General features: G+C 52.7%; 2 protein-coding genes across 16 annotated transcripts in view; both read right to left on the bottom strand.

The window, feature by feature from the left end:
- The window catches only part of LOC105480646 (immunoglobulin lambda-1 light chain-like), a 73,328-nt gene that overhangs the window by 17,220 nt on the left and 43,599 nt on the right, over positions 1-12,509 (bottom strand).
- Positions 1-12,509, bottom strand: part of LOC105480773 (putative inactive beta-glucuronidase protein GUSBP11) — a 29,253-nt gene that overhangs the window by 14,715 nt on the left and 2,029 nt on the right. For 2 of the 15 annotated variants that reach the window (XR_011613914.1, XR_011613915.1), the window contains exons 2-6: positions 12,292-12,498; positions 11,831-12,013; positions 11,500-11,655; positions 10,452-10,719; positions 7,768-8,424 (exon numbers count right to left, since the gene is read on the bottom strand). Coding sequence is in view for 3 of the 15 variants with exons in the window: in XM_071080093.1 (XP_070936194.1) it covers positions 11,520-11,655; positions 12,292-12,498 (343 nt within the window). In the remaining 12 variants the exon portion in view is untranslated. Of the gene's footprint in view, positions 1-3,493; positions 4,685-5,227; positions 5,415-7,533; positions 8,425-10,451; positions 10,720-10,745; positions 11,656-11,830; positions 12,014-12,291; positions 12,499-12,509 lie in introns of those variants that run through there. The other 13 variants (XR_011613918.1, XR_011613911.1, XR_011613920.1 and 10 more) reach the window with 12 other exon arrangements.

Genomic DNA, 12,509 nt, shown 5'->3' with positions numbered 1-12,509 from the left:
AGAGACGGGGTCTCCCTGTGTTGCCCAGGCTGGTCTCAAACTCCTGGCCTCAAGCATCCTCCCACTTTGTCCTTCCAAAGTGCTGGGATTACAGGAGACCCCGCTCTGCCTCTCCAGTCCCTGACCATCCCCATAAGCCAGCCCCAGAAAGCCCAGCAATGAGGGAGCCAGGCTGGGGCAGGAAACACGCAGCAACCTCCTCCCACGCCCATTTTAATTGGGGGCAGGTGCGGGAGGACCTAGGCCTGCTATGCCTGCAGTAGCACCCACACCTGGCAGATCTGCCAGTAGACGCTGGAGCATGCAGTGCCATCCAGGGCACCATACTGCTCCACGCTGTGCCTATAGTCCCACACACAGCTCACGTCACCTGAGAACAGGAGGCTGAAGAGAGGAAGAGTTGGGCTGGGGAGCCAGGCCACCCCGGGCTCCAGGCACCCAGGCTCACCTCCCAGGAGGCAGCATGGAGAAGGGGGTGGGCCGCCCGATGCTCTGCAGCTCCTGCAGTGACTGCTGGTTGAGGGCAACCCCCTTGGTCTTAGCCATTAACATGGCTTTCCCCGGAGGCCTCGTGGGCCTGGTGGAATGACATCTGAGTGCCAGGCAAGAAGGTGGCAATGAGGCACCTTAGTCCATGCCCTGAGCTGTCTACACTGCCTCCGTGCCCCCCCCCTTTTTTTTTTTTTTTTGATACAAAGTCTCGCTCTGTTGCCCAGGCTGGAGGGCAGTGGCCTGAACTCACCTCACTGCAACCTCCCACCTCCCTGTGGGAGAGGAGGAGCAGGGGCTCAGGTAGAGGCTCAGGCAAGGCCTGCCTGTGACACTGGGACTCTGCAGCCCTGGGTCAGCCCTAGAAAAAGTGTCACCCTGCAGCACTCCACCTGAATGAGGGATCCAGCGATCTTCAGGAAAAATTGGTCGTAAGGGAAAAAGAGGCCAGAAGTGGGGCCGTGTGAATCAAGGACCGGGTCTGAGCTGTGGGGCCTCGGGGGTGAGGCTTTGCCAGGAACACCCGAAGCCCGAGCCTCTGTCATTCAGCATCTCCAAGTGGTGGCCAGAACAGGGGAGGAGGCCCGTGTTGGGTATGACCTGGCCATGGGAGGTTTCGTCTGAGGACCCCAGAAATAGCTGGGGCTCATTCAAGGGCTGCTCTGAGCAACTGAGACGCCCTGCTCCTCATTCAAGTAGGGAGGACAGAGGCAGAGGTGCTGTGAGTGATGGTCCCATTTTCTTACTGTTGTTTTTGTTTTTAGAGACAGGGTCTCATTCTATTGCCCAGGCTGGAGTGCAGTGGCACGACCATAGCTCACTGCTGCCTCGATCTCCTGGGCTCAGGCAATCCTCCTGCCTAAGCTTCCTGAGTAGCTGGGACTACAGGGACATGCCACCATGTCCAGCTAATTTTTAATTTTTTGTAAAAATGGGGTCTTGCTATATTGCCCAGGGTGGTCTGAAACTCCTGGGTTCAAGCAATCCTTCTGCCTTGGCCTTGCAAAGGACTGGGATTACAAATGTGAGCCACCACACCTGGCCTGTTTTTTGTTGTTTTTGAGATGGCGTTTCACTCTTGTTGCCCAGGCTGGAGTACAATGGCACAATCTTGACTCACTGCAACTTCCATCTCCCAGGTTCAAGACTCTCCTGCCTCAGCCTCCCAAGTGGCTGGGATTACAGGCGTCCCCCACCACACCTGGATAATTTTTCTATTTTTAGTAAAGACAGGGTTTCACTATCTGTTGACCAGGCTGGTCTCAAACTCCTGAGCTCAGATGATCCACCTACCTCGGCCTCCCAAAGTGCTGGGATTATAGGCGTGAGCCACCGCACTCGGCCTAGACTCTTGTTGAAGCCTGTTTTCCTCTTCTCTTTCCTCACTTCATTTTTCTTTTACACCCTCCCCCAATCATTGCTCTGCCCATCCAAAGGCTGTGGCTGGCACTGGACAGAACAGAACCCCCTAGCCTCAAGCTCCAAACCCATGCTCTCCAACAGCCAGGCTCTCAGATGGCAAGCTTCAAAGCCTTGTGACAGCCTGACTGAACCTCTCCAGCCTGGGTGCTCCCTCCAATTCCTGCCCTGGAAAACAGGCATCTCCTCTGACCACCTCCCAAAGAAGCCTATCCGGAAGCCTCAGGCACCCGCTCCTGGAAGGCTGTACTCTTCACCTTCCCAACAAAGGGCATGTCCACCCAGTCCTGCTGAGCACACTCCTGTGCCCCCTGTGCCCTGAATTGTCCTTTGCCCAGGCTGGGATGACATCTCAAGAGCCTTCCGCCTGCTGCAGACTTGGCTCAGCCCAAAGCACTGCATGAAATTGGGGTGTGGCATCTGCCTCAAGGAGCATTTCTACAACCTTTGTTGCCTCTACCACAAATGAAAACTCCACCTCTGAACGATGAGTTAGAACTGCATGATTGTAAGGAAGAAAAGGGGGGTGGGCATGGTGGCTCGCACCTGTAATCCCAGCACTTTGGGAGCCTGAGGCAGGCACATCACTGAAGGCCAGGAGTTCGAGGCCAGCTTGGCCAACATGGTGAAACCCCATCTCTACTAAAAATACAAAAATTAACCGCGCACAGTTGGTCACCCTATATTCCCAACACTCTGGGAGGCCAAGGCAGGCACCTGAGGTCAGTACACTAAGACCAGCCTGGCCAACATGGTGAAACCCTGTCTCTACTAAAAAATGCAAGTTGGCTGGGCACAGTAGCTCACACCTGTAATCCCAGAACTTTGGAAGATCAAGGCAGGCGGATCACAAGGTCAAGAGATGGAGACCATCCTGGCCAACATGGTGAAACTTCACCTCTACTAGAAATACAAAAATTAGCCAGGTGTGGTGGCACGTGCCTGTAGTCCCAGCTACTTGGGAGGCTAAGGCAGGAGAATCGCTTGAACCTGCAAGGTTAAGGTTGCAATGAGCTGAGATCATACCACTGCACTCCAGCCTGGGCAACAGAGCAAGCCTTTGTCAAAAAAAAAAAAAAAGCAAAAGTTAGCTGGGCATGGTGGCACACATCTATAATCTCAGCTATTTGGGAGGCTGAGGCAGAAAGGTCACCTGAGCCTGGGAAGTCGAGGCTGCAGTGAACCAAGATCATGCCACTGTACTCCAGCCTGGGCAACCGGAGTGAGACCCTGTTTCAAAAACAAAACAAGCCAAGTGCATGCACTCATGCATGCCTGTAATCCCAGCTACTCAGAAGGCTGAGGCAGAAGAATTACTTGAACCCAGGAGGCCGAGGTTGTAGTGAGCCAAAATCTCACCACTGTCCTCCAGCCTGGGCGACACAGCAAAACTCTCTCTCAAAAACAGAAAAAGAAAACCACAATTTGGGTAGGTAGATATCTGGTTCCCTGAACTGTCTGGGTATGGATGGCCCTCCCATTGGGCTGGGACGGGACACTGATCTCGCATAGCACATGCCCACCCATTTGCCACCTGCCAGGGTCTCCTTCCCAATCCAGCCCAGGGCAGGCAGGGGGCGCTCACTTGATGTAGTAGTCGGCAGATTCCAGGTAGGGCGCAGGCTCCTTGGCCAGACCACATCATCACGGCGGGCTGATTCTGGTCTCTGTGCACCAGTTCTTCCATCACCCACATGTAGTGATGCATAGACACGTTGCTGAAGAGCTGCCAGGGGTCCAGGAGGGAAGGGACAGAGGGTCACGATGTGGCCTGCAGGCTGGCCAGGTGGAGCAGCTGTGTGGTGGGGACTCATAGCAGCACCACGCCCACAGCAGGACATTCATCAATGACCACAATCCCATACCGGTCACGCATCTGCAGCATCTCCTCTGTGCAGGGATAGTGGCTGGTGCAGAAGGCGTTGGCACCAAGCCAGCGAAGCAGGTTGAAGTCCTTCACCAGCAGCAGACAGTCGAAGTCCTTCCCTCGGATCCAGGGGACAGCAGAGCCCAGTGACCCGTCCCTGTCGAAGCTGCACTTCCTCCAACAACCAGGACCCTGGAGAGCCACCCTATGAGCCCCCTCTCCAGTCCAACCACCGGCTCCACTGTGGGGTGGTTTGGAGCCATTTGCCTCATCACCCTGAGCTGCCACAGGGAAGCTCATTTGCCTCATTGCCCTGAACTGCGGGACACAAGGAAGGCGAAAGTGGAAGGTGACCAGAGGCAGCCCCCACGAGGACCCAGGAGCCCCAGTGCATGTCTACATCCTCATGCTTGCTGACTCCGTGGAAATAGAAAAGTTTCCCATTTATGAGGAACTGGCTCTCGGTGACAGCCACAGCGTGGATCCCCTACAGGGAGTGTGTGGAAGTCAGAAAAAGGACCCAGTGACGTGTGTGCAGTCAGCCACACCTATGACACCAAAGCGCCAGGTGCGACCACCCCGACAGCCTGAGCCCCATCTGGCCTGGCCTGCCCTGCAGCAGGAAGACCCCCAGTGCACCCCAGCAGCCGCCTCTGGGCCTGCAAGCAGAGAAGCAGCAATCAGAGGCTCTGCCCTTTCCTGGCTGACCCTGGGACCTGCCCTTCAAAATCGGGCCTTCTCCTTGACCAGACGAGGTGGCTCATGCCTGGAATCCCCATGCTTTGGGAGGCTAAGGCAGGAGGCTCACTTGAGTCCAGTTCAAGACCAGCCTGGGCAACAGAGTGAGACCCCAACTCTACAAAAAACATTTTGTTTTGAGACAGTCTCACTCTGTCGCCCAGGATGAAGCGCACTGGCGTGATCTCAACTCACCACAGCCTCTGCCTCCCAGGTTCAAGCAATTCTCCTGCCTCAGCCTCCCGAGTAGCTGGGATTACAGATGCCCAGCAAATTTTCATATTTCAGTAGAGATGGTGCTTCACCATGTTGGCCAGGCTGGTCTCAAACTCCTGGCCTCAAGTGATCTGTCCACCTCAGCCTCCCAAAGGGCTGGGATTATTTGCCTGGACTATAATAAAATTGTTTTAATTAGCCAGGCATGGTAGCATGTGCCTACAGTCCCAGCTACTCAGGAGGCCAAGGTAGGAGGATTGCTGCTGCCTGGGAGCTCAAGGGTGCAGTGAGCTGTGATCAGGCCAGTGCACTATAACCTGGGTGACAGACACCATCTCAAAAAAGGAAAAAAACATCTGGGCCTCCCGCCAAAGGTGGGAAACATCAGAGAGCTCAGAGGACTGCGCCTGCCCGTTCACCTGTCCCGGGCTCCTGCTGAAGCCAGGGCTGCCAGAGGGGGCAAAAGACCTCCCTTAAGCAATCCCGAACCACCATTACCTCCCACGAGTACAGGTAGGCGGGGTGTTCATGCATCCAGTCCGTTCACAGGAGGCTGGCAAGTGGCACCTTCAGCTGGCCCTGGGTCCTGGCCCATTGGCCACAGCTTTGTTTTCTGCATCCAAAAGATGCACTTCCAACTTGAACTGGTTACTGCACTTGATGGAGATCTGGTAATTCACCAGCCCTACAGGAGGCAAGAGAGACCAGGGCTTAGGGAGGGACACAGCCTGGGTCACACAAATGGGAATGCCCCACAGCGGCCACTCGCAGGCAGCCATTTGCTTCTGTTGCTTTTTTTTTCTTTTTTCTTTTTCTGAGACACAGTCTCACTCTGTCACCCAGGATGGACTGTAGTGCCGTGATCTCGGCTCACTGCAACCTCCATCTCTGGAGTTCAGTTGATTTTCCTGCCTCAGCCTCCTGAGTACCTGGGATTATAAACATGCACAACCACACCTGCTGAATTTTTGTATTTTTGGTAGAGATGGGGTTTCGCCATGTTGGCCAGGCTGGTCTCGAACTCCTGATCTCAGGTGATCCACCTGCCTCAGCCTCCCAAGGTGCTGGGATTGCAGGCATAAGCCACTGCTCCCAGCGTGTTTTTCTGAATTTAAAAAAAAACATTTTTTGGGGCCAAGTACCGTAGCTCATGCCTGTAATCCCAGCACTCTGGGAGGTCAGGAGTTCAAGACCAGCCTGGTCAACATGGCGAAACCCCATCTCTACTAAAAATACAAAAATTAGACGGGCATGGTGGAACACGTCTGTAATCCCAGCTACTTGGGAGGCTGAGGCAGGAGAACTGTTCGAACCTGAGAGGCAGAGGTTGCAGTGAGCCAAGATCGTGCCACTGCACCACTCCATCCTGGGTCACAGCACAAGACTGTCTCAAAAAACAAAACAAAACAAAAAAAACATGCTTTTGGCCAGGCACAGTGGTCACACCTGTAATCCCAACACACCAACACAGGGAGGCTGAAGTGGGAGGATGGCTTGAGCCCAGCAGTTCAAGACCAGCCTGGGTAACACAGGGAAACCACATCTTCCCTAAAAATAACAATAATTAGCTGGGCATGGTGGTGCTTGCCTGTAGTCCCAGCAACCCCAGGTACTTGGGAGGCTGAAGAGGGAGGATTGCTTGAGCCAGGAGTTTGGAGCTGCAACAGGCTATGATCTTGAGGCAGAGTAGGTAGTCAAGGAAGTGACCGTGTCCTTCGGAAGTGCCAACCACGGCACTGAGACGTGTGATGTGTGAACAAGCATGTACAGCTACAACCCATGTGCAGCCAGAAGACGACCCAGAATGTAATTAGAGTAACACCTCTCCCAGCCCCTTAGGAATTCATCATGGAAGACTCCCAAAAAGGGAGTTTCCCCACTGATAATCAGCGCTCTCTCATCCTTACCAGCAGCCTGCCCTGAATTCTCTCTCAGGGTGAAGCGCGTATTTTTTACTTCACTGTGTTTTTTGAGATGGGATCTCACTCTGTCACCCAAGCTGTCTCAGCTTCCCAAGCACCTGGGATTACATACTTGAATGTTGCAATCTCAGCTCACTGCAACCTCCACCTCCTGGGTTCAAGCAATTCTCCCATCTCAACCTCCCTAGTACTAGGATTACAAGCACATGCCACCACACCCACCTAATGTTGTCCAGGCTGGTTTGAACTCCTGAGCTCAAGTGATCCACCCGCCTCGGCCTCAGAAAGTGCTGGGATTACAGGTATAAGCCACTGTGCCCGGGCTATTCTGCACTTCACTTGCAAAATATTTTTCCCTTTACAATAAATTGCTCTATGCTGCATCACCTTTGCTGTGTGATTCTTATTTAAATTATTTATTTAAATTATTTATTCTTTTTGAAACAGGATCTCACTATGTCGCCCAGGCTGGTCTCGAACTTTTGAGCTCAAGCGATCCGCTCACCATGGCCTCCCAAAGTGCTGGGATGACAGGCATTAGCCACCACACTCAGCCTAAATTCTTTGAAACTTACAACTGCAGCACCAAAACAGCTGTCAATCATTGCACCACTACCATCCAGCCTGGGCGACAGTCTAAGGCTTCATCTCACAAAACGAAAAAGATATGTTTAAAAAAAAAAAATTAAATTTTTTTTTTTTCTTAAAGACAGGGTATCCCAGTCATGCACGGTGGCTCACACCTGTAATCCTTGCACTTTGGGAGGCCGAGGCAGCTGAGTAATCGGAGGTCAGGAGTTCAAGACCAACCAGGCCTACATGGTGAAACCCTGTCTCTACTTAAAAAAAATACAAAAATTAGCTGGATGAGGTGGAAGGTACCTGTAATCCCAGCTACTCGGGAGGCTGAGGCAGGAGAATCACTTGAACTTGGGAGGCAGAGGTTGCAGTGAACCCAAGAGTGCACCAGTGTCCTCCAGTCTGGGCTCCTACAGAGTGAGACTCCAGCTCAAAAACAAATACAAATAAAAAAGACAAGGTCTCCCTCTGTTGCCCAGACCAGAGTGCAGTGACGCGGTCACAGCTCACTGCACCCTTGACCTCCCACGCTCATCTGATTCTCCTGCCTCAGTAGCTGGGACTACCGGCACACATCACCATGCCTGGCAAATTTTTTAATTTTGGGGGGTGATGGTCTCGCTATGTTGCCCAGGCTGGTCTTGAACTCTTGGCCTGAAGTGATCCTCCTACCAAGTCCTCCTTACAAAGAGCTGGCATGACAGGCGTGAGCCACCGCACCCGGCACTCCAAAGCTGCCTGTTCCTTGAGCACGATATGTAGCAACGGGAGCTAGAGTGAGAGCAGCACCATGGGGAAGGGACAGGACTGCCACCCTGAGCTATGTGACGTTAGGCCAGACCCCTCTTCTCCAAGCGAGATCAACCACATGAGTGATCTCGAGAGCCCGTGCCCGCTCAGACAGCCTGGATTTTAGCTTCGTAGGTGGATGGGAACCAGTGAAGGTTTAGAGATGCTGGGAGAACCTTTTTCCTGGGAGAGCTTTCCAAATAGGGAACAAACAGAGCCACCCTGAGCCCCGCTGAGGGAGGATCCTACCAGAAGCCGTCACCACTGTGTCACTCCACGCCAGTGGTGATGGTGATGTCATCGATATAGGTAGTTGGTGTCATGTACAGAAGCACAGACCGCTGCAGTCCCGCGTAGTTGAAGAAGTCAAAGTCTGTGTTCTGGACAAAGTAACCCGTGGGATACCTAGGGTGGGAGGACTGTGGTTCACTGGGCCCTTGCCATGGGTCTTTTGGCCTCAGCTCACTTGCCTCCCCAGATCCAGGGCCTCCTCTCTGTGAAGGCCTATTTTTAAATAATACTTAATTTTCTTTCATTTTGCTAATAATTTGGAGCACAATTATACAATGATGTTAACTTTTTTGGGGGGTGGGACGGGGTCTTACTCTGTCTCCCAGGCTGGAGTGCAATGGCTTAATCATGCTTCCCTGCTGCCTCAAATTCCTGGGCTCAAGTGATCCTCCCACCTCAGCCTCCCAAACAGGTGGGACTACAGCCACACACCACCATGCCCAGCTCATTTTTCTATTTTTGTGGAGACAGGGTCTTGCTGTGTTGCCCAGGGGGGTGTCAAATTCCTGAGCTCAAGCAATCTGCCCGCCTTGACTTTCCAAAGTGCTGGGATTACAGGCATAAACCACCGTCCCTGGCCTAATAATGTAGAATATTACTTAATGTTTCATAATATGATTTTAAAAGTTTGTATTTCAAATGTATTTAAATATGTAGATAGATCGTTTGAAAAACATTTGAATTCCTAACAGATTGTAAAATACTAGTTGTGCCCAGGAGGCGGAGGTTGCAATGAACAGAGATCACACTACTGCACTCCAGCCGGGGTGACAGAGCAAGACTCCAACTCCAACGGTGGCTCACGCCTATAATCACAACACTTTGGGAAGCTGAGGCAGGCGGATCACCTGAGGTTGGGAGTTCAAGACCAGCCTGACCAACATGGAGAAACCGTGTCTCTCCTAAAAATACAAAATTAGCCGGACGTGGTGGGGCATGCTTGTAATCTCAGCTACTCGGGAGGCTGACGCAGAAGAATCACTTGAAACCAGGAGGCGGAGGTTGCAGTGAGCCGAGATCTCGCCATTGCACTCCAGCCTGGGCAACAAGGGCAAAACCCCATCTCAAAAAAAAAATTTTTTTTTAATGAAAAATTGGACCAGGCTGGAGCACAGTGGCACAGTCACACCTCACTGCAGCGTCAAACTCCTGGGCTCAAGCAATTCTCTCTCCTCAGCCTCCCTAGCAGCTGGGACTGTAAGTGCATACCACCATGCCTGACTAACTAAAAGAAAAAAAAAATCTGGAGAGATGTAGTCTCGCTATGTTGCCCAGGCTAGTCTCACACTCCGGACCTCAAGATCTTCTCATCTTAGCCTCCCAAAGTGCTAGGATGTGAGCCACCATCCCCGGTCCCAATAAACCAATACTGATACATTATTATTAACTAAGGTTCATCTTGATTCAGATTCTTTTACTATTTACCCTAATGTCCTTTTCCTGTCCCAAGATCTCATGCAGGAGATCATACTATGTTTAGTTCTTAAGTCTCCTCAGGATTGCTGGAGTGCAGTGACTCCATCTCGGCTCACTGCAACCTGTGACCACTGAGTTCAAGCTATTCTCCTTCCTCAGCCTCCCCAGTTGCTGCAGTTACAGGCACCTGCCACCATGCCCAGCAGTGCAGTGGGGCGATCTTGGCTCACTGTAACCTCCCCCTCCCGGGTTCAAACGATTCTTCTGCCTCAGTCTTCCAAGTAGCTGGGATTACAGGTGTGTGCTGCCACTCATTGTCCTTTTTTTTTTTTTTTTTTTTTGGAGACAGAGTTTGAGATGGGGCTTCACCACGTTGGCCAGGCTGGTCTAGAACTCCTGGCCTCAGGTCATCCACCCACCTCAGCCTCCCAAAGTGCTGGGATTACAGGTGTGAGAAACTGTGCCCAGGCTATTCTGCACTTCACTTGCAAAATACTTTTCCCGTTACAATAAATTGCTCTATGCTGCATCACCTTTGCTGTGTGATTCTTATTTAAATTCTTTATTTATTTAAATTATTTATTCTTTTTGAAACAGGGTCTCACTATGTTGCCCAGGCTGGTCTCAAACCTTTGAGCTCAAGCAATCTGCCCACCATGGCCTCCCAAAGTACTGGGATGACAGGCATTAGCCACCACACCCAGCCTAAATTCTTTGAAACTTACAACTGCGGTCCCAAAAGAGCTGTCAATCATCGCACCACTGCCATCCAGCCTGGGCGACAGTCTAAAGCCTCATCTCACAAAAGGAAAAAGATATATTAAAAACAAATAAATAAATAAATAAATTTTTTTCCCCTAAAAACAGGGTATCCCAGTCAGCCATGGTAGCTCACACCTGTAATCCTTGCACTTTGCGAGGCCGAGGCAGGTGAGTCATCTGAGGTCAAGAGTTCAAGACCAACCAGGCCTACATGGTGAAACCCCGTCTCTACTAAAAAAAAAACCACAAAAATTAGGTGGACACAGTGGAAGGTGCCTGTAATCCCTGCTACTCGGGAGGCTGAGGCAGGAGAATCACTTGAACTTGGGAGGCGGAGGTGGCAGTGAACCCAAGAGTGCACCAGTGTCCTCCAGTCTGGGCTCCTACAGAGTGAGACTCCAGCTCAAAAACAAATACAAATAAAAAAGACAGGGTCTCCCTCTGTTGCCCAGACCAGAGTGCAGTGACGCGGTCACAGCTCACTGCACCCTTGACCTCCCACGCTCAACTGATTCTCCTGCCTCAGTAGCTGGGACTACCGGCACACATCACCATGCCTGGCAAATTTTTTAATTTTGGGGGGTGATGGTCTCGCTATGTTGCCCAGGCTGGTCTTGAACTCTTGGCCTGAAGTGATCCTCCTACCAAGTCCTCCTTACAAAGAGCTGGCATGACAGGCGTGAGCCACCGCACCCGGCACTCCAAAGCTGCCTGTTCCTTGAGCACGATATGTAGCAACGGGAGCTAGAGTGAGAGCAGCACCGTGGGGAAGGGACAGGACTGCCACACTGAGCTATGTGACGTTAGGCCAGACCCCTCTTCTCCAAGCAAGATCAACCACATGAGTGATCTCGAGAGCCCGCGCCCGCTCAGACAGCCTGGATTTTAGCTTCGTAGGTGGACGGGAACCAGTGAAGGTTTAGAGATGCTGGGAGAACCTTTTTCCTGGGAGAGCTTTCCAAACAGGGAACAAACAGAGCCACTCGGGGCCCCGCTGAGGGAGGATCCTACCAGAAGTCGTCACCACTGTGTCACTCCACGCCGGTGGTGATGTTGATGTCATCAATGCAGGTAACTGGTGTCATGTACAGAAGCACAGACTGCTGCAGTCCTGCATAGTTGAAGAAGTCAAAGTCTGTGTTCTGGACAAAGTAACCCTTGGGATACCTAGGGCGAGAGGACTGTGGTTCGCTGGGCCCTTGCCATGGGTCTTTTGCCCTCAGGTCACATGCCTCCCCAGATCAGGGCCTCCTCTCTGGGAAGGCCACCCTGTCCCTAGCAGGAAGACCACAGGGTGGGGCGGGAAGGTGGGTGCGTGTAGTGGAGGCAGGATGGTACCCACTTGGACGTGTCGGTCACGTATGGATGGTCCCTGGTGGCAGGGTGGGGGGGTGAGCGTGCTGTTGATGGTGACAGTGATGCAGAGGCAGGAGGGCAGGTGCCCCACCGGGAACAGGCTGCTGATGTCGGCCTCGAAGGGGAGGTAGCCCCTTTCATGGTCTAGCGTGTGGACACCATTCACCCACTGCAGACATAGGAGATATGGGGAGAGGGTGGCAGGTCGGGGCATGAGGAGGGGCTCTGCTATCGGGCACACCCTCACATAACCCGCAGCATGGGGCTCAGGGGCTTGCCAGCCAGACGGGAAGAACGACATCCCAGTGGGGTAGATCAGGCCACCTATCCCCCTACACACGGCACAGCCCCCAGGGCAGGGTAAGGCCCCCCACCGTCCCACCCCAGGAGACAGGCTGTGGGTGGAATCTGAGGGTCCCGTGCTGTTCAGCAGCTGTGCCCACTCACCCGTCCTGCCTGCTCCTGGCCACACTGACCACAATGGCATAGAAGTGGGCACTGCCAATCCTCAGCACCACTCTTGTGTACAGGTCCTGGATCCATCGCTTCAGCAGGGTCACCTCCCGTTCATACCACACCCAGCTGACAAAATGCCCAGTCCTGGCTGATGTCATTGAAGATGGAGAGAACCGGTATGTCCAAGGTGGGGCCAGACTGCAAAGAGA

The sequence above is a fragment of the Macaca nemestrina genome, chromosome 15 (genome assembly GCF_043159975.1).
Source record: "Macaca nemestrina isolate mMacNem1 chromosome 15, mMacNem.hap1, whole genome shotgun sequence".
Lineage (NCBI taxonomy): Eukaryota > Metazoa > Chordata > Mammalia > Primates > Cercopithecidae > Macaca > Macaca nemestrina.
Note: the sequence above shows the minus strand (reverse complement) of the source record. Positions and strands in the feature narration are given on the sequence as shown.